This window comes from Ochotona curzoniae, unplaced genomic scaffold (assembly GCF_017591425.1).
Source record: "Ochotona curzoniae isolate NIBS_2020 unplaced genomic scaffold, NIBS_Ocur_1.0 scaffold_4505, whole genome shotgun sequence".
Classification (NCBI taxonomy): domain Eukaryota; kingdom Metazoa; phylum Chordata; class Mammalia; order Lagomorpha; family Ochotonidae; genus Ochotona; species Ochotona curzoniae.
The window spans coordinates 1,068,659-1,089,300 of NW_024467118.1; the positions used below are offsets into that span (position 1 = coordinate 1,068,659).

The following is a 20,642-nucleotide window of genomic DNA, read 5'->3' on the forward strand; positions in this document are numbered from 1 at the left end:
TGACTCCGGATCAGCTCAGCTCCAGCGGTTGCAGCCACTTGGGGAGGCGAACCAGCAGGTGGAAGATCTTTCTATCTCTCCTTCTCTGTGTACATCTGACTTTCCAATAACAATAAATAAGCATTTTTTTTAAATGCCCCTTCCCTCCAATCTAGGAGGATATGGCAAGAAAACTGGCCGTAGTAAAAGATGGAGGGAGATGCTGAAGTTACCCCACGTGAGCCAGTGTGACGAGCTCAGACACTCCATTGGTGAGTACAGAGGCGTGTCCTGTTTAGGAAATTCGTGGCTAAGTTTTCCTTCTGTCTTTGGACTGCCCGGGAGGAGCGGGGCAGAGGTCTCAGGGTTTCTGATGTGCGCTAGATGGCTGCTGGCCCTCCCACTCAGCACTTGTGAGCTAGTTTCTGTGCGTTGTTCTGTAGAGGGCCTTCTCTCTAGTCGCTGGGAAGTGTTAGCACTCTGCCAGGTGATCTTCTGTGCAGATAGCAGTGCCGTCACAGGTGCTGGCTTTACCCACCGTGCCACGACTCCAGCCCGAGTGGTTTCATGATCAAAATTACTTTCAGTTAGTTTAAAGAGGTAGGTAGGTTTTTTCCCTTGCCGAGAAACACGACCATTATCATAACCTCATTAAGTGTTTTTTTTTTTAAGATTTATTTATTTTTGTGAGAAAGTCAGATTAATGAGAGAAGGAGAGACAAAGATCCTCCATCTGCTGGTCACTCCCCAAGTATCTGCAGTGGCCAGAGCTGAGCTGATCCGAAGCCAGGAGCCAGGAGCATCTTCCGGGTTTCCCATGTGGGTGCAGGGTCCCAAGGCTTTAAGCTGTCTTCTGCTTTCCCACATCACAGGCAGGGAGCTGGATGGGAAGTGGAGCAGCTGGGACACAAACTGGTTCCCATCTGGGTCCTGGCGTATGCAAGGCGAGGATTTAGCTGCTAGGCGACTGTGCCGGTCCCTGTGAACGTCTCTCACAAAGTGCCTGTGGGTCTCATGTCCCTCCCTGAGTGTAGCTGATAGCGCATGCGTGGTGTTCGCCTGTATACCTCTCCCAGGTTGGCGTGGACGGTGGTCGCAGCACTTGGCAGCTGCGTGAGCTCGTCCTGGGGCTCAGCCGTCAGACGCATGGGTGGACTCCTGCAGTGTGCTTCTCTGTCTTTGCGTAGAGATTATCTCTTCCCGTCTCTAGGTGTTTGGAATAATTTGCCGCCCGGCCCGTGATGTAAGCTTGTGTGATGGTTGTCTGTTCTCCCGTGTGTCCAGCAGTGAGCGTGCTGCTGGCCACAGCAGAGGCTAAGGAGCAGGCGTGAGGGCCGCTTTCCTGGGGCTTCTAGCGTCTGCGCAGGGATGGGGGACGCGTGCATAGTCTCGAGCTGTACAAAGTGTTTTGCATGGCAGAGCATAGGCCATGGGCGTTGGGAAGGAGGGGTGAGGGCTGGGGGCGTTATGAGAGGAGTGGGGCGGAGAGGATGGGGTCAGAGGGGGCAGAAACAGTGTTCTTCAAGCAGCAGGTGCAGGGGCTCAAAGACAGGGAGGGATGTGGCCACTTCTGGGGCCTTGAGAAGGCCCAGGCGTCCTGGAACCAGGGCAAAGCAGGCAGCACTAGACTGGCAGAAGGTTCCGTCTGCCTGCAGTTAGGAAAACCTTGATGGGCCAGATTGGCAGCAGTGGAATAGTGTGATCGATGTAGGATGCTTCTGGGCTTTTCTGTGAGGTGTAGCTTCCGGAGGGTCACAGAGGCCAGGAGGGCCGCACTAGCCGGGCCGGGCCTTCGGCGGCTCGGTCGGGCAGAGGAACAGTGACCATGGGATCCAGCAGTGATCCCGCAGAAGGGAGTGCAGAAAGGGAGGGAGCGGGCGGTGGGAAAGGGCGGCCCCATCTCCAGGCTCTGAGAATGTGTCCCCTCAGGAGCACGGCCCTGCCGTTAACAGAAAGGGCCTCTGTGGAGTGTGGCTGCCCGGGCACAGCGTCTGCGTGGGTGTGGAGAACTCCGGCAGGGTTCTGGTTGAAGTCTGCTCACCAGCCGCGCGGGGCCTGCTGGGGCGGGGCCAGTGAGAAGTGGGAAGGCATGATGACAGCCAGAGGCGTCAGTGTCCCCACAGTCCCTCCCTCACAGTCCCGTCCCACCAGCAGCCTGCTGCCTGGGAGAGCAGCGGGAACTGAAGATGCTGCCAGCTGCTCTGGGAGCAGCATTGTATGAAATCTGATGTGTGGAAAATGATGTCAGGAAAGATTAAGAGATGAAGGGATTCTGCTGAAGGCTTGAGCCCGTCGGTCTGCTGGGGGCTTGGAGCCAGAGGGGCCCGGCTAGCCCCGGGAGTGGCCTCCCAAGCGCAGGGCCCAGGCGCCTGGCCACCCGGTGGTGGGTTCCGACGGAAATAGCAGCCCTTGTGGGGTAGCAGAGCAGGGGTTAGTACTGACAGATACCGAATATCACTCACTGGTGCTCACTAAAGCAAGGGCTGGGGGCCTGCCTGACAGGGCTAGGTCACAGCACTCACCAACGAGAGTCCAAACAGGGACAGGTAATGCCATGGCACGAACTAGCATGCAACAGAACTGGGCCTTGGGGCAGATTCTGTGGGGAATGTGTGGGCCCACCCCTGCGATCTGCAATTTCAGGTGGTTTGCTTGGAGCTGGCGGCGGTGACAGGCTGAGCTAGTCATGACCATGAAATACCTCCCGACACTCAAGGGTGCTGGGATTGGCTACAGGCCAGGTTGGTCCAGGCTGCAGCACCACAGACACACCCAAGAATACGGTGTGGGCCAGGCCAGGCCACAATATCCATTGCTCATACAAAGGCATGACAGAGGTGGTAGTCCATGACTGTAAGGGTGTAGCACCCACTGGCATGGGTGAGATCTGGCTCTGGGAGTGAGTGTGATGGGGGAACTAGGGAGACTCTGCTGACGGGTCATTGTTCCTGCTGCTGAGGGTGTGATTCAGGCCCGAGTTCTGGTCAGACCCGCAGGGTAGCTCCACCTGTCTGCAAGTGTGGGGTGGTTTTGGAAGGGGGTGGACCGGGCAAGTGCAGGAGCCAGGCTGGCATGCAGGGCTTGTATGGTTAGGCTATTGGTCCCGCTGGTTTGCTCAAGTCAGGGATGGGAGAGAACTGGGAAAGGCCAAGCTGTAGCACTTGCCAGCAGGAGTTGGAACCTGGAACGGGCCAGTTCAGGCCAGGCTGCAGCATCTGATGGCAGAGGTCAAGACGGGCTAGACTCTGTAGAGGTGGGTCAGAGCTGTCAGGGAGCTAAGGGGATGCCTCAGCTGGTTGTGGTCCCTATTTGTGAGTGCAAGACTTGGAATGTGGGTGGTGGTCTGGGCTGGACATGGCTGCAGTGTCCTCTGGCATGGTCATGAACAGGCTCTGGGGCACGCCAGACTGGAATAGACTCCAGCATCCACTGGTGTTGGTGAGAGCCAGAGTGGGTATAGGATGGGTTTCTGCTCCCACTGGTCCTTATGAGAGCTGTGTCAGGATGTGGACTAGGTGTGGTTTGGCTGTAACACCCAACAGAACCAGGTTGGGTATGGGCCAGTTGGTCAAGGCTAATATTCCTGCCAGGACAGGAAGTTAAGTCAGCTCGGGCCAAGGACCCACCAAGATCTGCCACTGAGAGGAGACCAACAGAGGAGCCTGGGGAATTCCTTTGTCAGGGCATGGTCTCTGCAAGTGAGTGCAAGAACCAAAGCAAGGAGCAGCCCAGAGCAGAACAGCTTACAGTACCTGAGAGCACACGTGTGGCTCAGGTGTGGGGACCGGCCAGGCTGGGCCAGTTCATAACACCTACTGGCAGAGCTGAGAACCAGCCTGGGTTGCAGGACAGGCTGGGTCTCTCCGCATCACCAGCCAGTTCACATTAGAGCTGGGACTGGGGGCCAACTGCACTGGGTTGGGTGGCAGACTGGTCTGGCCAGGCTATAGCACCCCCAGGCAAATAGCACGGTGAGTCAGGCTACCCCACAATTGGCCACAGCACCCACCAGCACATGTGAGACCAGGGTGTGGGGTGGGCAGTGAACCTGGTGGGGGAGTAGAGGGGACTCCAATGCTGGGCCACTATTCCTGCTGGTGAGTGTGAGAGCTGGGACTGGGTGCAGACCAGATTGGGCAGGACTACAACACTTGTTGGCCTACATGTGAACTGGGTTAGGGAGAGAGCCAGGCTGGGCTAACCCATTGCATCCACTGGTAAAGGCATGAGCCAGAAATAAGGGCATGAGGGTTGGGCTTTGCCACAGCATCAGCTGGCAAGTGCTGGGACTGGGGGGCAAGACCTATCAAGCTAGACTGCAGAACAATCTGGGGAGTGCAAGATCTGGGTCAGGGAGTGGATCCGGTAGGGAGGTTGTTGGCTCCTCTCTAATGGGCTGCAGCTCCCATTGGTGAGCGTAAGAACCAGGCCTAGGGGCAGACCCAGCTGGACAGGCATTGGCACGTGCTGGCATGAGTGGGCTGGAGGGTAGAGTCGGTTGGGTTGAGTTAGGCTCCAGTGCCCAATGATGTATGCTCAACAGGATTTGGGGCAGATCGGACCAGTTCACTGCACACGCTGGCAGGCACAGGAACCAGAGCTGGGGGCCAGTCCAGTGGCAGTTAATTGGGGTCGCTCTAACTGGGCTGCAGCTCCCCCGGTGTATGTGAGGGCTGAACGTGTGGTGGGCAGTGCTGGGCTGGGCCACAGCACCCATTGGTTTGCAGTGGAAGGAGAGCAGAGCAAATTGATGAACTGTCCCAGTGAAGCTTTAACAGCAAGTATGTGGATCAGTGGAGACTATGGACTACGTCAGCCAGTGGGCCTTGGGAAGATCTCTCATCTTTGGAGCAGCGATATCAGCAGCATGTCAGAGCTGTTGAAACCACAGGAGCAGAACCCTCGGAACATGCTCCACAGCAGGGACCCTGGGCTGTCACAGGGGCGGTTCCCCTTCCCCCGGGGAATGCAGCGGTGAGGAGGCGGGTGTGGCTTCCCCTCCTGTATCCCCCCTCCCCTATGTACAGGAAGAAGAAGAAGAAATATTGTTAGAAAAAAGAGAAAGAAAAAAGAATGTCATGGGGCATGCAATCAGTAAAATGACTTGATTTCATCAATAAATTGCAAGGAAAATAAATCGGACAAATTAAAAGAGATTTAGATGACAAACTAATCACACATGAAAAGAAGAAAAAGAGAGAGAGAGATGAAGGAATTGTAAGTACTGGCCTTTCGGCCAGCCTTTGACTGCTGGGACACGTGCACCCTGGGTCCAGGGCCTCTCCTCCCGACCCCAGCTGCCTGCCTCTGTCCACACTGCCACTCACATGCAAGTTGTGGACTGAACTCTGGGCTCAGACTTCGGCCAGACTAGGCCTTGTCTCTCTTGTTCATGAGTAAATAAAAATGATAAAATATTTGCATTTGTGTAAGGGTCAGAAGTCCTTAATTCTTTATAGACTGATTGAGAATCAACCCCAGGCAGGGATTGGCTAAGCAAGGGAAGCCCAAAGAATCCTCAGTGGGGCACGCAGGTCACTGCCGATTGTTGGAGGTGCGAGGAGAAAAACGGTCCGGAAGTGCCAGACTTGAGCTGCAGCTGTGCTCGGCGAGGTGGCTTTTCTGTGTGCAGCATGAGGAAGACCAGCTCAGGTCAGCTCCTGACTCCCAGGGGGCACGGTGGCACATTGGCACGCAGCTGCACTTGGGAGTGAAGTGGGCTTAGAGCTCAGGCTCTGGGGTGTGGGAGGCAGGTGTCCCCAGCCATGTCTCCTGGACTCTCCCAATGTCTGGCTTTCGGGTAGCTTTCTTAAAGGTGTGCTTACCTGAAAGGCGGAGCGAGAACAAGTGGCAATGAGATCTTTCAGCTGTTGGTTCACTCACCACAAGGCCGCAGCAGCTGAGGCTGGGCCAGGCTGAAGCCAGGAGCCAGGAGCATCAGCTGGTCTCCCAAGTGGGTGGCAATGCACTGCTTTCCCTGCTGACTAGCAAGGAGCTGGATTGGAAGTGGACCAGTGAGGAACTGAAGTTGCTGTGATGTGAGATGCAAACGTGGTCACAGGAGAAGGAGCCAGCTGCCGTCTGCCTGGGCTGTGCCTTACCCTGAGTCCCGCCCGCATACAGGATTAAAATCCACTGCTTTCCGCCAGATGTCCGCAGCGCTTGGCGGTTCGCCCAAGTCTGAAGCACGATCTGTCGGTGGATTTGTCCTTCCCAGCCTCCCCTGTGGCTGGAGCCTCTGGGCTGCATCTTCCTGGGACACAGGCGCAGTTACTTCGCTGCAGGAGCGCGTCAGCTCAGCTTTGGCAGCTCTCCGTGCTGCCGTCTTCCACCCAAGTGGCCTCCAGCCGGAGGCACAGCCTCTCTGACCCTGCTCGTCTGAGGCTCGAGCTCCAAGTTCCTCTCCAGTCCAGCTCCGTCAGCTTCTCTCTGTAGACAGCCTGTGTCCTCATAGACCCTGGCCTCTCTGCTTGGGGTTAATTCTTCTCTTTAGAGACACTTTGCATTGGCTCACATTCCTTTGAACGTTTTCCCCAAAGTGTTCAGCCTCTGGGAAGAGTCGGAGACAAGGGGGAAGGCGGGCTTTAAGGATGGAGGAGGTGGGTTGGCCAAAAGGAGACAATGCAGCCTGCCAGTTGAGGATCGGCCCCGGGGGGAGGTCCTCTCCGGGGGGCTGGGTTGGAGGGAGGAGTGGTGGCAGGGCAGCACGGGCTGGGTTGGAGGGAGGAGTGGTGGCAGGGCAGCACGGGTGCTCTACATCTCATTATCTGGTCCAGCGTCCTTTGTGTGCAGAGACGCTGCTCTTGGGTGCGTTCCAATTTATCTTCCAAATCAACTGTTTTTCTAGCCCGGCTACTGATCTCTCAGCAGATTCAGCCCGCGTAGCTGCCTCCTCGAGTGTATCAGTAAGAATCTTTATTTGTTGTGCGCATTTGTCTTCTTTAAAAAAAAAAAAAGATTTATTTATTTTTATCTTAAAGTCAGATTCACAGAGAGGAAGATTTTCCATCAAATGATTCACTCCAGAAGTGAGCACAATGGCCAGTGCTGTGCTGATCTGAAGCCAGGATCCAGGAACTCTTCCAGGTCTCCCACACGGGTGCAGGGTCCCAAGGCTTTGGGCCGTCCTCGACTGCTTTCCCAGGCCACAAGCAGGGAGCTGGAAGGGAAGTGGAGCTGCTGGGACATGAACCAGTGCCCTTATGGGATCCCGGTGTGTTCAAGGCGAGGACTTTAGCCACTAGGCCACTGCGCTGGGCCCGCATATTTGTCTTCTTTTTGAGAGTACGTTTCTTCAGCAGCACTCAGATGCTTCAGGTCTGGTTGATCAGTCTGATCTGCTCATCCACCTTTCAGGAACGGGACCCACTCAGCTTGCTCCTCAGTGCGCACCAAGTCTCCTGCAATAGCCACCTCCTCAGGCTCCTGTCCGCCTTTGCTGCAGTATGCTTAGCTTGTTTGACTTGAATTTGCTGGAGTTGCATCTTTTCTCGTCCTGTAAGGCAAGATTTTGAGTAACTGCATCCCTCTCCCATCACAGCCTTTCCCTTGTGCAGGGCAGTAGCCAGGTGCTCTTGAGCCTGGTCCAGCTCCTTTACCACCTGCTGGATCCTCCGGTTCACGGGGGCCACTTCAGTGTCAGCCTACTCTAGAGCCACCTTTCTCCCTCAGCTTCCCCACAAGCGCTCGGCCTCTCCCAGGCATCATGTGCCTGCTGCTGTGGAACCTGCATTTTCAGGTACGCAGCCTCAAAGGTGGGGGTCCTGGCCTCGGTGCCCACCTAGCTGCCTCTCGTGCTCTGGCTCCTGCCTCCTCTGCCCCAGAGCTTTCATTCTTTTATTGGAGCTGGTACAGCTTCTAGTGGTACCTTCAGCTCCAGCATCCCACAGGGGCACCGGTTTGTGTCCTGGCTGCTCTAGTTCCCATCTAGCTCCCAGCCTGTGGCCTGGGGAAAGAGCAGAGAATGGCCCACAGCCTTTAGTGCCTACTACATGTGGGAGACCTGGAAGAAGCTCCTGGCTCCTGGCTTCGGATAGGCTCAACTCCAGCAGGTGGCCATTTGGGGAGTGAACCGTCGGATAGAAGATCTCCATCATTTCTCTGTGCCTTTCAAATAGAAAATTTTAAAATAATTTTAAAGTTAAATTTTTTTTTTGTTTTCAGTTTTGTTTTAATAGTCATTTCAGCAGGAAGTGAGGAGGCAAGGCAGTGAGATTGCAGAAGGCTGGTGCAGCTGACTGTGAAGAAAGCTTAGGGACAGGATTTGGAATGAGTAGCTGGAGGAAGAGAAGTGCTGGACGAGGTGTCTGAAACTCCCTAGAGTTCACGGAGGGAGACAGGTGCCACAAAGGTGAGAAAGAGCTATGGTGCATGCTCAGAATCGCAGCCAGCAGCCAACAGCCTCGGAGGGGGAGTACAGTTTGCAACCAGGGAGATGGACCAAGTCGAGTGAGTTGAGAGCCCGCACAGGGAGATTCCCCGCAGGAATCGCCGTCTCCCCCGGGGAAACGGAAGGAGGCAGAGAAGCCCCGAGTATGGAACACTGGGCAAGGAATGGAGTCTGAGCAGTAACCCACAGGTGCCTGCTGGGGCATCCCATGGACCAAGGACATGCCACTGCGCAGGGAGCAGCTGGAAAGTGGACCGTTTGTGACAGAGATGTAAGTCTGCTTATAGTCGAAGAATCTGTACCTGAGGTCCCCGAGACGGACTGGGAAACCTCAAGTGGGAGACGCAAGATCCCTTGGGGACAGAGTGACGCAGGGGCTGAGTTGAGGGGAAGTGCAGTAATCAGAAGCACAGCAACCACAGTTAATGCACAGAACCCGAGACTCCACATCAGCCCGTGAGTGCCATCTGTTGCCTGAGGCTGGCAGGTCAGAGAAACCTCCTCTCCCAAGCAGGGACAGTGAGTCTCCCTGTGAACCGCCAGCCTCTGAGACTACAGACAGATGTGTCGGAATACGCCAGCAAACCGCTAGAGACAGAAGGCAAGCAATTTGACAGCCACAAGACAGTCCACAGATGGGGAAGTAGAAAAATAGGGAATATCTCAGAAGAGGGGGGTGATGCTTCTCTCAAAATTGAACAAAGGGTCACTTCAATCCTAGAGCTACAGAAGGGAGCTGTGGAGGAGCTCCCAGACAGGGAACACAGCAGTCATGAAGCTTCAGAGACAGTGAAACACGGTGGGAAGAACTTAAGGAATTCAAGAACATCATCATCATGGAGATGAAACAGGCCCGCACTGAAACACTAGGACTGAATGCTGCAGAAGGAAGAACACCGGAAGTGGGAAACGCACAGCTCATCAGGCATCTGGAAGAAAATCTGTCCAAGAAGTGAATGATAAACATCAAAAAGTCAGATGTTAGAATCATAAAGAATTCCTGAAAGAGTGGAGAGGCAGGATTGCAGGAGGTATTCAATGAAATTATAAAAGAGAACTTCCTTCATACTGGGAACATAAGGGAAAGCCAAATACAGGAAGGGCAGGGAACACCAAATAGATTCGATCCAAAAAGACCTTCACCCAACTTAAAGAATATTGAACCAAACACAAAAAGGAGCGGCTAACACTCAGAATCACTGCCGACTTCTCGGACCCTTCAAGCAGGAAGAGAATGGAGTAACACGTTCCAGATCTTAAAGCAGAAAAACTGCAACCTAGGGAAATATACCCAGCAAAGCTCTCGTTTGTATTTGATAATGAAATGAAATAGTTTCATAGTAAAGAGAAGCTGGGAGAATATGCCAACACTAAGGCAGCCCTGGGAACACTGTTCAGAAATGTGCTGAAGTCAGAAAGAAAGACAGGAAGTTAGTCACAGTCAGAGATGGCAAAGGGAAAGATCTTCCCAGTAAATCCCACGAAAGAAACCAAAGTTAAACCACCACCCCCTCCCCCCCACACACACACGTCAGGACTAAATCGCAACCTCTCAGTGATAACTCTGCCGTGGATTCTAGAGAGATTTCATCGTGCTTGTGATGACAAGATGGGCTGCGATTCAAAACTGTTGAACTGTCAGAAGCTCTTAAGCAGGACCCTTGGAGCACACCCCACGTCGGGGACTCTGGGTTGGTTGGGAGGCTGGGTGGGGCTTCTCCCTTTATCTCTCTTCTTCCCCCAAATACACTAAAAATGTGCAAAAAATTAACAATAACTCTGAACACAAATGGCCTAAACTCATCAGTGAAAAGACAGATCAACAGAATGGATCAGAAAGCAGAACCCAACTATCTCTTACCTACAAGAAACACATCGAATCAACAAATGCTCCAGGAAACAAAGTGAGAGGATGGAAAAGGACATTCCAGGCCAATGGAAAAGAAAAAAGAGCTGGTGTAGCCATTCTGCTATCAAATGAGAAAGACTTCACTGTGAAAAATATTAAGAGATAGCGGTACACAACCTGATGGTAAAGGGAGTCCTATGCCAAGAGAAATAACCAGAACATGTCTATGCAGCAAAGCGCCCAGCTGTGTGAAACAACGATCGACAAACCTAGAGACATAAATGTCAATACAATAATAATGGGATGCCTGAATTCCCCATGAACATGAATAGATTGATGAGACAGAAGCTCAGCCAAGAAGCAGCAGATCTCACACAGACAGTAGAACAAATGAACCTGAAACGTGCGTACAGAACCTTCCAGAGACTGAATGCACGTGTTTCTCAGCTATACATGGAATGGTCTCCAGGATTGACCACATGACAGGTCACAAAAAAAGCCTCACCAACTTAAAAAAAAACTGAAATCATAGCATGCATTTTCTCAGACCACCATGGAGTGAGACTAGGGATCAACAAATCAAAACACCCCCAGGAAATGTGTAAACTGTTGTGATGAACAACACGTGCTGAACGAACAATGGGTCAGAGAAGAAATTAGAGCAGAAATTTAAGAATTTCTTGAAACCAATGCAAACACAGCATAGCAAAACCTTTTTGCACTTCCTTGGTATCTGTGTCTCTCCCATCTAGTTATTAATTATAATTTCTTCAGTGCCACAATCCTGTTTTCACTACTCTTGTGATGCTTTTTTTTTTGTAGCATGTTAACATCATGTTGATAAAAACGTATTGTTTCCACCCTGATGCGGACTGTGCTCACTGGCTCTGTATTTTAGGGGACATAGAATGGAAGTGTAGCAGACTGAACTGTTCAGATACAGAGACAAAGTCCTGTGTGTTTATGCATACAGACCAGAGGTAGACTGACTCTCTGACAATGTCCATGCCTATACTGTCCAGAAACACTTCAACAACACCACGATGGAGTTGTGACTGTTCGTGAAGGAATCCGTTGTGAAACTAGAGGGGGAATCGGGCCTGGTGGCGTGGCCTAGTGGCTAAAGTCCTCGCCTTGAACGTGCCGGGATCCCATATGGGCGCCAGTTTTAATCCCGGCAGCCCCGCTTCCCATCCAGCTCCCTGCCTGTGGCCTGGGAAAACAGTCAAGAACGGCCCAATACTTTGGGACCCTGCACCCGTGTGGGAGACCTGGAGGAAGTCCCTGGCTCCTGGCTTCAAACCGGCATAGCACCGGCCGTTGCGATCATTTGGGGAGTGAATAGGATGGATGATCTTCCTCTCTGTTTCTCCTCTTCTCTATATGTCTGCCTTTCCAATAAATAAATAAATCTTAAAAAGAAAGAAAGAAAGGAAGAAACTAGAGGGGAGATCAATGTGGGGATGGGGGGACCTTGGGGAAGGGTGTGGGCAACTTCAGAACCTGTGGAACTATACCATAAAACAAAATAAAATGTTAAAATTTAAAAAACTTCAGTGTTTCAAAAAAATGACTTTTTGGTTTGGATCGTGCCGGAGTCCAGCTCCCGCCGTGTTGGAGCTCGAGAAGGGTGTGTGGGGTCAGCGGTAAGAAAGACAGGCGCTGTCACGTGGTGCCCTCTGTGACAGCTCAAGGAGAAGCTGGCCTTTTTGTTTTCTTAGACACATCACAAGTCTGCACAAACGTTGGATTTGACTACCTTCAGATCTAAGCCAGCGTGCACAGATGTTCAATTAATTGGTTTTTACTTCATGGTCAACCAGGTGCTCTTGAAGATAATTGTTCAGAGCAAAGCATTATGCGTTCTTCAGCAGCAGCGTTAGGCGACAGCCGGGACTCCGAGGCCGAGGCACGTGCGGTCACCTGCTCATCACTAACATTCCCACCACATTTCTGTTTCTACAACTTATCACTTAATGGGAGAAATACATCAAGAGGGAAAAAGCAAAGGTCCAAGATAAAAAGTTTGAAACATTAAATCCCCCTTCAACTGCAGACTCTCTAACCTCATAAACAAATAATAGTCAAAAGCATATTTCTATAGTATTAAATCACCCTATAATTCCTCTATTTAAGAAATTGTAAAAGCGGCTAAAGCAGCTACATTTCCTGTGCTCTAAGGAGTTGCAAGGACAGGCCAACCTTTAGGGTCACAGTAACTAATTTTTTGCCATAGCAGTTTCCGCTCATACTACCCTCACTTCCATTAGTTTGTAGAATTCTTATCAAGCCATTTCCCAGAAGGCATGCTGCATGTCTGGGCCCGATTCCAGCGCTTTGGGTGGGCACACGATAAGGTGTCCAGAATGGCACGGGCGTGACTGTGCTCCTGTGTGCAGTCAAAGGCCCACTCACCAAGACATGATCAGCAACATCAACTCCCAGGCTCACATCAGTTGCAGAAGCAACAATGCCTCAGTGGAGTACAGAATTCTAAGTGGGGTGGTTGTCCATGCAAAAAGGGGGTGAGACTGCGTTGGAGTGGTTGGAGAGACATTCTTGCCATGTAGCTGGAAGCCCTGCCAACGGGGGAGCTGACCTCTTCACCCCTTTGTGTCATCCACACCCACTGCACAGACCCCAGGAGGATCTCTTGATGAAAGGAGGTTTGCAGGAAGATGGAAACAGAAACAGAAACCACACACTCTGCTAGCCATGGGTTCATTCCCCAGATGCCCACAGCAGCTAGTGCCGGGCCAGGCTCATGCCCAGAAGAAAACTCCATTTGAGTCTCCCACCTTGATGGCGGGGACCCAACTGCTGGAGTTGTCACCTGCAGCCTCTCGGATGCCCATCAGCATCAAACTGGCCAGGGCCTGGGGGTCCCGCCTGGATGCAGTCATGACTTAACAACCGAGTGCCAGCCCTTCAGGTTTTTACATGTGCACCTGAGAGTCTCCCCATAAAATAGAGTGCTGGAACAGAACCGGTGGAGTGTGATGTTTGCACACCTGGTGAAAATGGTTTAATGCCCAGCTGTGTGCAGCCCCCTCAGCAGGGATGTTCACACCCAGCTGTGTGCTGGCCCCCCGAGGGCCGGTGTTTACACCCAGCTGTGTGCTGGCCCCTGAGGGGGTGTTCACAACCACTGTGTGCTGACCCCTGAGGGCAGGTGTTCACACCCCAGCTGTGTGCTGACCGCCCCCCTCCCCCAGAGCAGGTGTTCACACCCCAGCTGTGTGCTGGCCCTGAGGGAGTGTTCCCTGCCCACTTTCACCCCCACACACAATCCTTGATCCCCAGAGTTTCTTGGCATTACTAAGCTTTTCATTTAGTCATTTTAATGTTCTATGTTCCAGCATGACAATCAGTTTAGAGATACCCAAATATACTTACATTTACTTAAGGCTAAGGGCCAGTGCTAAGAGAGCAATAGCTTTCCTTGTTTAATTGTCCTGTTTTGGCTGCATGATTTTGTTTTATGTCCCTTTGGACACATTCATTGGATCTCGGTACGTGGTTCTAAAGCAGAAGCAGGTAAGGATATGCAGGTACAGAGGGTGGCAAATGATGCAAGACTGAGAAAAGCAGCTCCGTGGCTGCTGCGCGCCGTAGCGTGTGCAGCGTGTGCCAGGCAGCGCCCAAGCGGTGCAGTAGGAGTTGAGCAACGGATCTCTTTTCTCTCCCTTCGTTGGGGGCGCACTGTTTGTGCCAGTTCCTGCTGAGAACAGCCTGCACACATCTGGGCCTTCCTCCTGATGTCCGGGTACTGTGGGTATTGTGAAGGCACAGTTTAAATCAGTAGACCCGTAGGAGTTTAGAAAGCAGGGTAGTGGGCATTGCAGTGCGCAAGTCTCAGATCTGAGTGCCTGGCTCGGCTTCCCAGCTCTGCTAGTGTACACCCCGGGAGGCGGCGGTGTGAACCTGCCCCACAGGGGACACCCGGGTGGCGCTCCAGGTCCCTCTGCTAGTGTACACCCCGGCAGGTGGTTACGTGAGCCTGCAGGGGACACAATTGAAAGTACAAGAAACAATCATCTTAAAATGATAGTGGAAATACTGTCTGCTTTTATTGTATTGAGTGAGAAAAGAAATTGTAGCTGAGCAGCGTGTTGTAACGATGCTGTCTGCTCCTGACCCTTCTCTCAGAGAAAGACTATGACAGTCTGTGTGACAAGCAGCCGATCGGAAGACTTCTCTTCAGGCAGTTCTGTGCCACGAAGCCTGACCTGAGGACACGCATCGAGTTCTTGAACGCAGTGGTGAGTGGCCCCAGGTCTCCCCGCCTCCGTACCCCACTTCGCAGGGCCCTCGGTGCTCTCATTGCTCTGAGACTGACAGGCCGAGACAGGGTGCTGATCCAGCCACCAGAGATGTGCCCTGCCAGCCCTCAGCAGGTACCGGTATAAAGGGAAAAGCTGGCCCGGGCCTGGGTGGGGACACAGAGAGGGAAGACCAACGTCAATCTATTTCACTCTGCTCTCTATTATCCAAATTCCCACAGTTCTTTGGTTTTTTTTTTTTAAGATTTATTTATTTATTGGAAAGGCAGATATACAGAGAGGAGGAGAGACAGAGAGGAAGATCTTCCATCCAATGATTCACTCCCCAAGTGAGTGCAGTGGCCGATGTTATGCTGGTCCGGAGCCAGGATCCAGGAACTTCTTCCGGGTCTCCCACACGGGTGCAGGGTCTCAAAGCTTTGGGCCGTTCTTGACTGCTTTCCCAGGCCACAAGCAGGGAGTGGGATGGGAAGTGGAGCTTCCGGGATTAGAGCCGGCGCCTATATGGGATCCCGGTGTGTTCAAGGCGAGGACTTTAGCCATTAGGCCACGCTGCCGGGCCCAAATTCCTACAATTCTGTGTGAGCTTTAGTGTCATTTCCTAGAGGTAAGGAACTCTAGAACCCTTGAGTTTCTCTTTGCAGATACAACTGGCAAGCCTAGAATTTCAAAACTGCGATGGAGAAGTGAGGGCCCAGGGGACAGCAGGTGGGCTTGCTGAGGAAAGCTGTCGCATTGGACCCATGCTGTGTCTCAGTTCTCTCTTTCTTGGCCGATCCTAGTTATTTCAGCAAATAGGGATTGAGTTTCTGTTAAGTGCAAAGAACTGTCCTATGTCGTTGAGCTGGCATTCATTTTTTTAAGTTTTTAAATATATTTATTTGTAATTAGCATTGCGGAAAGCAGTACTAGCCCTTTTGTTATTCACTCCCTGCGACCTTTCCATTCCCTTAGAGTGAGACAAGGCTTAGCAGAGGGGCTTGAGAGGGGAGCCCACGCATGTATAGTCAACTCATCTTTGACAAGAAAATGGAAAACAATCCGGGGGAAAAGCCTGGTTGAGTCGACAAATGTTGAGACAACTGGATAGCAGCTTGCAGAATAAAGCAGCAAGACCCGCACCTGTCTGTATACAAAAATCAGCTCCAAATGGATCAAGAGCCTAAATCTACACCCAGAAACCACCAAACCAGTAAAGAAAAACGTAGGAAGCACTCTCCAAGATAGAGGAACAGGGAAAGACTTCTTAGAAAAATCACCAAAGGCAAAGGCAGTCAGAGCCAAAATGAACATCAAACTAAAAAGCTTCTGTGGGCCCGGCGCAGTGGCGCAAGTGGTTAAAGGTCCTCGCCTTGAACGCCCGGGATCCCATATGGGCGCCGGTTCTGATCCCGGCAGCCCCGCTTCCCATCCAGCTCCCTGCCTGTGGCCCGGGAAAGCAGTCGAGGACGGCCCAAAGCTTTGGGACCCTGCACCCGTGTGGGAGACCTGGAAGAGGCTCCTGGCTTCGGATCGGCATAGTATCGGCCGTTGCGCTCACTTGGGGAGTGAATCATCGCATGGAAGATCTTCCTCTCTGTCTCTCCTCTCTGTATATCTGCCTTTCCAATAAAAAAATAATAAAAATAAATCTTTAAAAAAAAAAAAAGCTTCTGTACAGCAAAGGAAACAGTCAACAAAGTAAGGAGGCAGGACCTGGCAGTGTGGCCTGGCAGCTGAAGTCCTCGCCCTGAACGCGCCGGGATCCCATATGAGCACCAGTTCTAATCCCAGCAGCTCCACTTCCCATCCAGCTCCCTGCTTGTGGCCTGGGAAGGCGGTTGAGGACGATCCAAAGCCTTGGGATCCTGCACCCACATGGGAGACCTGGAGGAGGTTCCTGGCTCCTGGCCTTGGATTGACGCTGCACCGGCCATTGCGGTTGCTTGGAGAGTGACTCATTGGACGGAAGATCTTCCTTTCTTTTTCTCCTTCTCTCTGTATGTCTGACTTTGTGATAAAATTAAATTAAGGGCCCGGCGCAGTGGCGCAAGTGGTTAAAGGTCCTCGCCTTGAACGCCCGGGATCCCATATGGGCGCCGGTTCTGATCCCGGTAGCCCCGCTTCCCTTCCAGCTCCCTGCCTGTGGCCCGGGAAAGCAGTCAAGGACGGCCCAAAGCTTTGGGAACCTGCACCCGCGTGGGAGACCTGGAAGAGGCTCCTGGCTTCGGATGGGCATAGTATCAGCCCGTTGCGCTCACTTGGGGAGTGAATCATCGCATGGAAGATCTTCCTCTCTGTCTCTCCTCTCTGTATATCTGCCTTTCCAATGAAAAAATAGTAATAATAAAAAAAATTAAATTAAAAAAAAGTGAAGGAGCAATCAACAGAGTGACAGAGTGGGAGAAATTTTTTGCGCACTATACAAGTGATAGCGAATAATATCCAAGATTTACAAAGAGTTTCAGAAACCCAGGGACAGAAAAAAAAAACAGTAACAAAATGGGCAAAGGAAATGAAGAGATGTTTTTCAAAAGAACAGATTCAAATGGCTAACAGACATGAAAAGATGCTCAGGCTCTCTAGCCATCAGAGAGATACAAATGAAAACCACTAACTCCAGTGAGACTGGCCTACATTCAGAACTCTACTAACACCTGTTGGCAAGGATGAGGGGAGAAAGGTACCCTCCTTCACCGCTGGTGGGAGTGTAGGCTAGTACAGCCACTGTGGAAATCAGTATGGAGAGTGCTTGGAGAATTGCAAATAAAACTGCCATACGATCCAGCTATCCCACTCCTAGGAATATACCCAAAAGAAGTGAAATCTGCATATGAGAAGGGGATCTGTAACCCTATATTTGCAGCATAACAATCTACAATAGCAAAGACATGGAAACAATCCAGATGTGTGTCCAAAGAAGAGTGGTTAAAGAAACTGTGGTGAATCTACTCCATGGAATATTATTTAGTTATTAAGAAGAATTAAATTAACTATTTACAACTAGAAGGGGCGGATTAGAGACCATTACGCTCAGTGAAATGAGTCAGTCACAAAGGAACAAATACCACATGTTCTCTTATGTGAGGAACCAGCAGGGAAAGTGTAACTTCAATAATCCGATCCATGCTGGGGTTTTTTGTTTTTTTGTTTTTGGCTGCATTCCATGTGTTTTGATATTTTTTATTTCAGTCTCATTTATTACAAATACTTTCTTTTTTCTTGTCAAATTCATTGCTGGCTCATGGATTACGCAGTGGCATCATTTTTTCCAAGGGAAAAAAAAATAAAGAAAGAAAAAGGGGTTTGTTCCTGTGGAGCTGTGAGGCCCGCCTGCCTGCAGGGCTCAGGCCAGACCACGAGTGCACGTTTCCTTGTGCTGGGGTAGGCTTGCCTGAGCTGCTGGAGTTTAACAAAGCCTGATTGCTTGTCAAAGCGATTTCCGTTACGTCTTTCTATTGTCATGACACCTGCTAGGAACTGTGTGGTGACAGATGGGCTCCTGGGCAGCCGGGACTGGCCATTCCTGCAGCGTGGGCTGCCTCAGCTCTGCTCGGGCTCCCCGAGTGGCGGGGCTGCACCCCCCCCCCGCCCCCCGTCCTCACAGCCCCGCTGTGCTTGCCACACTTGTGGCTCAGTGTTTGTGTGTGTACCCAGGCAACCTTAACCAGTGGGAGGCACGTGTGCAGCCACTGATGGCGAGCAGCTAGCTCACCCAGTTGTGTGGGCTTCAGTCGCAGCATGGTGGAATGTTCCAGAAGCAGGCTGAAGCTACTATGCTAAGTGGGCTTTTCTGCGTTAAAAACAGCTCTGCGGGGAGGGGTGGGGGGAATCCCAGTACCTGTAAAACTGTGTCACATAATGCAATGTAATTATAAAAAAGAAAGAAAGAAAGAACAGCTCTGCTGTGGACATTTTTCGAAGACTTGGGTCAGCCCTCCCGATGGTCTGCGATGCTCTCCCTTCCCTGGTCTTAGCTGTGCGCGGGTGACGTCCCCTGGGCATCTCCGTTAGTGTACGAGTGGCTGAGGACTGCTGCCTGTCGCGCGGGCACAGCAGAAGGCCATCCCGGGCCGTGCAGGCCATAGGACTGTCAGCGTGCTGGCTGTTGTCACGGGGCATACAGCACTGTGATCCCAGCAGGCAGGGCTGGTGCTGAGCAGCTTGTCAGCTTGGTGGTCGTGGACGCCGGGCCTGGCTGTGCAGGGCTCACTGCCTCCAGCTGCCGTCAGCCTTGGCCGATCTGGGGCTTCAGCCGTTGACGTGCTGGTCACCCTGTTGGCTCGCTCCTCATTTCCAGTTCTGCTCGCCTGTCTGCTGAGCCTGCTGCTCCCTGGCCTGGAAGTGTCAGCTCCGCCGAGGGCTGCTGCCACCTGTGTGTGTCCTGCACTGCCAGCTCCCACTCCCCGCAGCTGTCCAAATTTAGAGAGGAGAGATAAAGATGCTCCATCTGCTGGTTCACTACCCAAGTGGCCGCAATGGCCAGAGCTGTGCTGAGCTGAAGCCAGAGGCCAGGAGCCTCCGCTAGGTCTCCCACGCAGGTGCAGGGTTCCAAAGCTTTGGGCCATCCTTGACTATTTTCCCAGGCCACAAGCAGGGAGCTGCATGGGAAGTGGGCTGTCTGAAGCAGAACCAGCGCCCATATGGGATCCCAGCATGTGCAAGGTGAAGACTTTAGCCACTAGGCTATGGCACTTGTTTCCTTTCCTTTGTTTTCTTTTCTTTTCTTTTCTTTTCTTTTCTTTTCTTTTCTTTTCTTTTCTTTTCTTTTCTTTTCTTTTCTTCTCTTCTCTTCTCTTCTCTCCTCTTCTCCTTTCTTTTCTTTCTTTTGTAATAATAGGGAAGCGTGGATGAGACAGCTGCCTCCAATCTCCTTTTCTCCCTGTATCTGGGGAAGAGGAGAGCAGGGGAGAGGACCACTCCCAGCAGCCTAACCACTGCAGCACCCAGGGGTGGGGGGCGGCCACCTGATGCTCTTGGACATTTCTGAAATATTGTTGACTAAAATAATCTAAGCTGTTTATTTTATTTCACTCTACTTAGCTAGAGTTAATGACAAAAATATAGTCCCACAGAGTACGCCGGGGAAAGCATTACTCTACTGCTTTATTAACCTGCCGGCGCAGCCCATGCCCTCGCCCTGCCTTCCTGCTCTCGGGGTCCCAGGGAAGCCCTGGAGATGGCTCGCCCGGAGCGCCGTCTGCTGCAGGGCTGCCGACACTCATCGCGGCTCCTGCTTCTCCACAGGCGGAGTACGAAGTGACCGTGGACGAGGACCAGGCACGCCGCGGACTCTCCATTCTGGAGGGGTTCTTCAGCAAGGAGGTGTGTGCTCTGCTGTTCCCAGTAAGGTTTGCAAACAACTCGGGAAGTAATTGGCTTGCAGAGCCCTTGATTGTTGGATAAGAGGTAGCAAATGTCTTAAAGCTTTAGTTTAGTAAGAATGGTCCTCTGTCTTGTTTGTTTCACTGAGAAGATTAACAAATTCCTTAGAAAAGTGACTCAAAGAATTTCGTTGCTGCGTTTAACCAGAGCAGGATATAGAAGCAAATGATGTTTTTCCTGAAAACTTCAGCAAATCTTATACCATATGCCTTTGAGTCACGGGTCCTTCCACTGTGCTGTGGTGCTGGAGTGACACCTGCTTTGTTCCTCAGTTCTCAGCAGGCCTGCGCTGGACAGCGTAGCAAGCACACCTGGCATTAGTGCTGCTGTAAGCCTTGGCACTGCACTCTGTTCTCTGCTTGTCTTAGGGCTTATCTTTATTGGAAAGGCAGATTTACAAAGAGAAGGGAGTGAGATCTTCTCATTCCCCAAATGGCCACAATGGCCAGAGCTGAGTTGCTTTGAAGCCAGGAGCCAGGAATTCCATCTGATTTTCCAATGTGGATGCAGAGTCCCAATGCTTTGGGCTGTCCTCTGCTACTTTCCCAGGCCACAAGCAGGGAGCCTCGTGGGAAGTGGAGCAGCCGGGACATGAACCAGTGCACTGCAGGTAGAGGTTAGCCCGTTGAGCCATTGCCCTGGCCCTGGTGCATGCATTATTGCATCCTCGCTGCGGCCCACGCGAGTTATAACCATCACCTCCATTTCCAGGTGAGAAGTCTGAGGTTCATGGTGGTGAAGAATGAGACACACAGAAACGAAAGTTAGAGAATAGCAA

General features: G+C 51.9%; 1 protein-coding gene and 1 pseudogene across 1 annotated transcript in view; one reads left to right on the forward strand and one right to left on the reverse strand.

Annotated features, from left to right (window-relative positions):
* The window catches only part of GRK4 (G protein-coupled receptor kinase 4), a 58,269-nt gene that overhangs the window by 878 nt on the left and 36,749 nt on the right, over positions 1-20,642 (forward strand). The window contains exons 2-4 of the mRNA XM_040966108.1: positions 156-251; positions 14,367-14,479; positions 19,727-19,804. Of these exons, the coding sequence (XP_040822042.1) occupies positions 156-251; positions 14,367-14,479; positions 19,727-19,804 (287 nt within the window). The remainder of the gene's footprint in view (positions 1-155; positions 252-14,366; positions 14,480-19,726; positions 19,805-20,642) is intronic.
* On the reverse strand, positions 5,701-7,711 carry LOC121146718 (annotated as a pseudogene).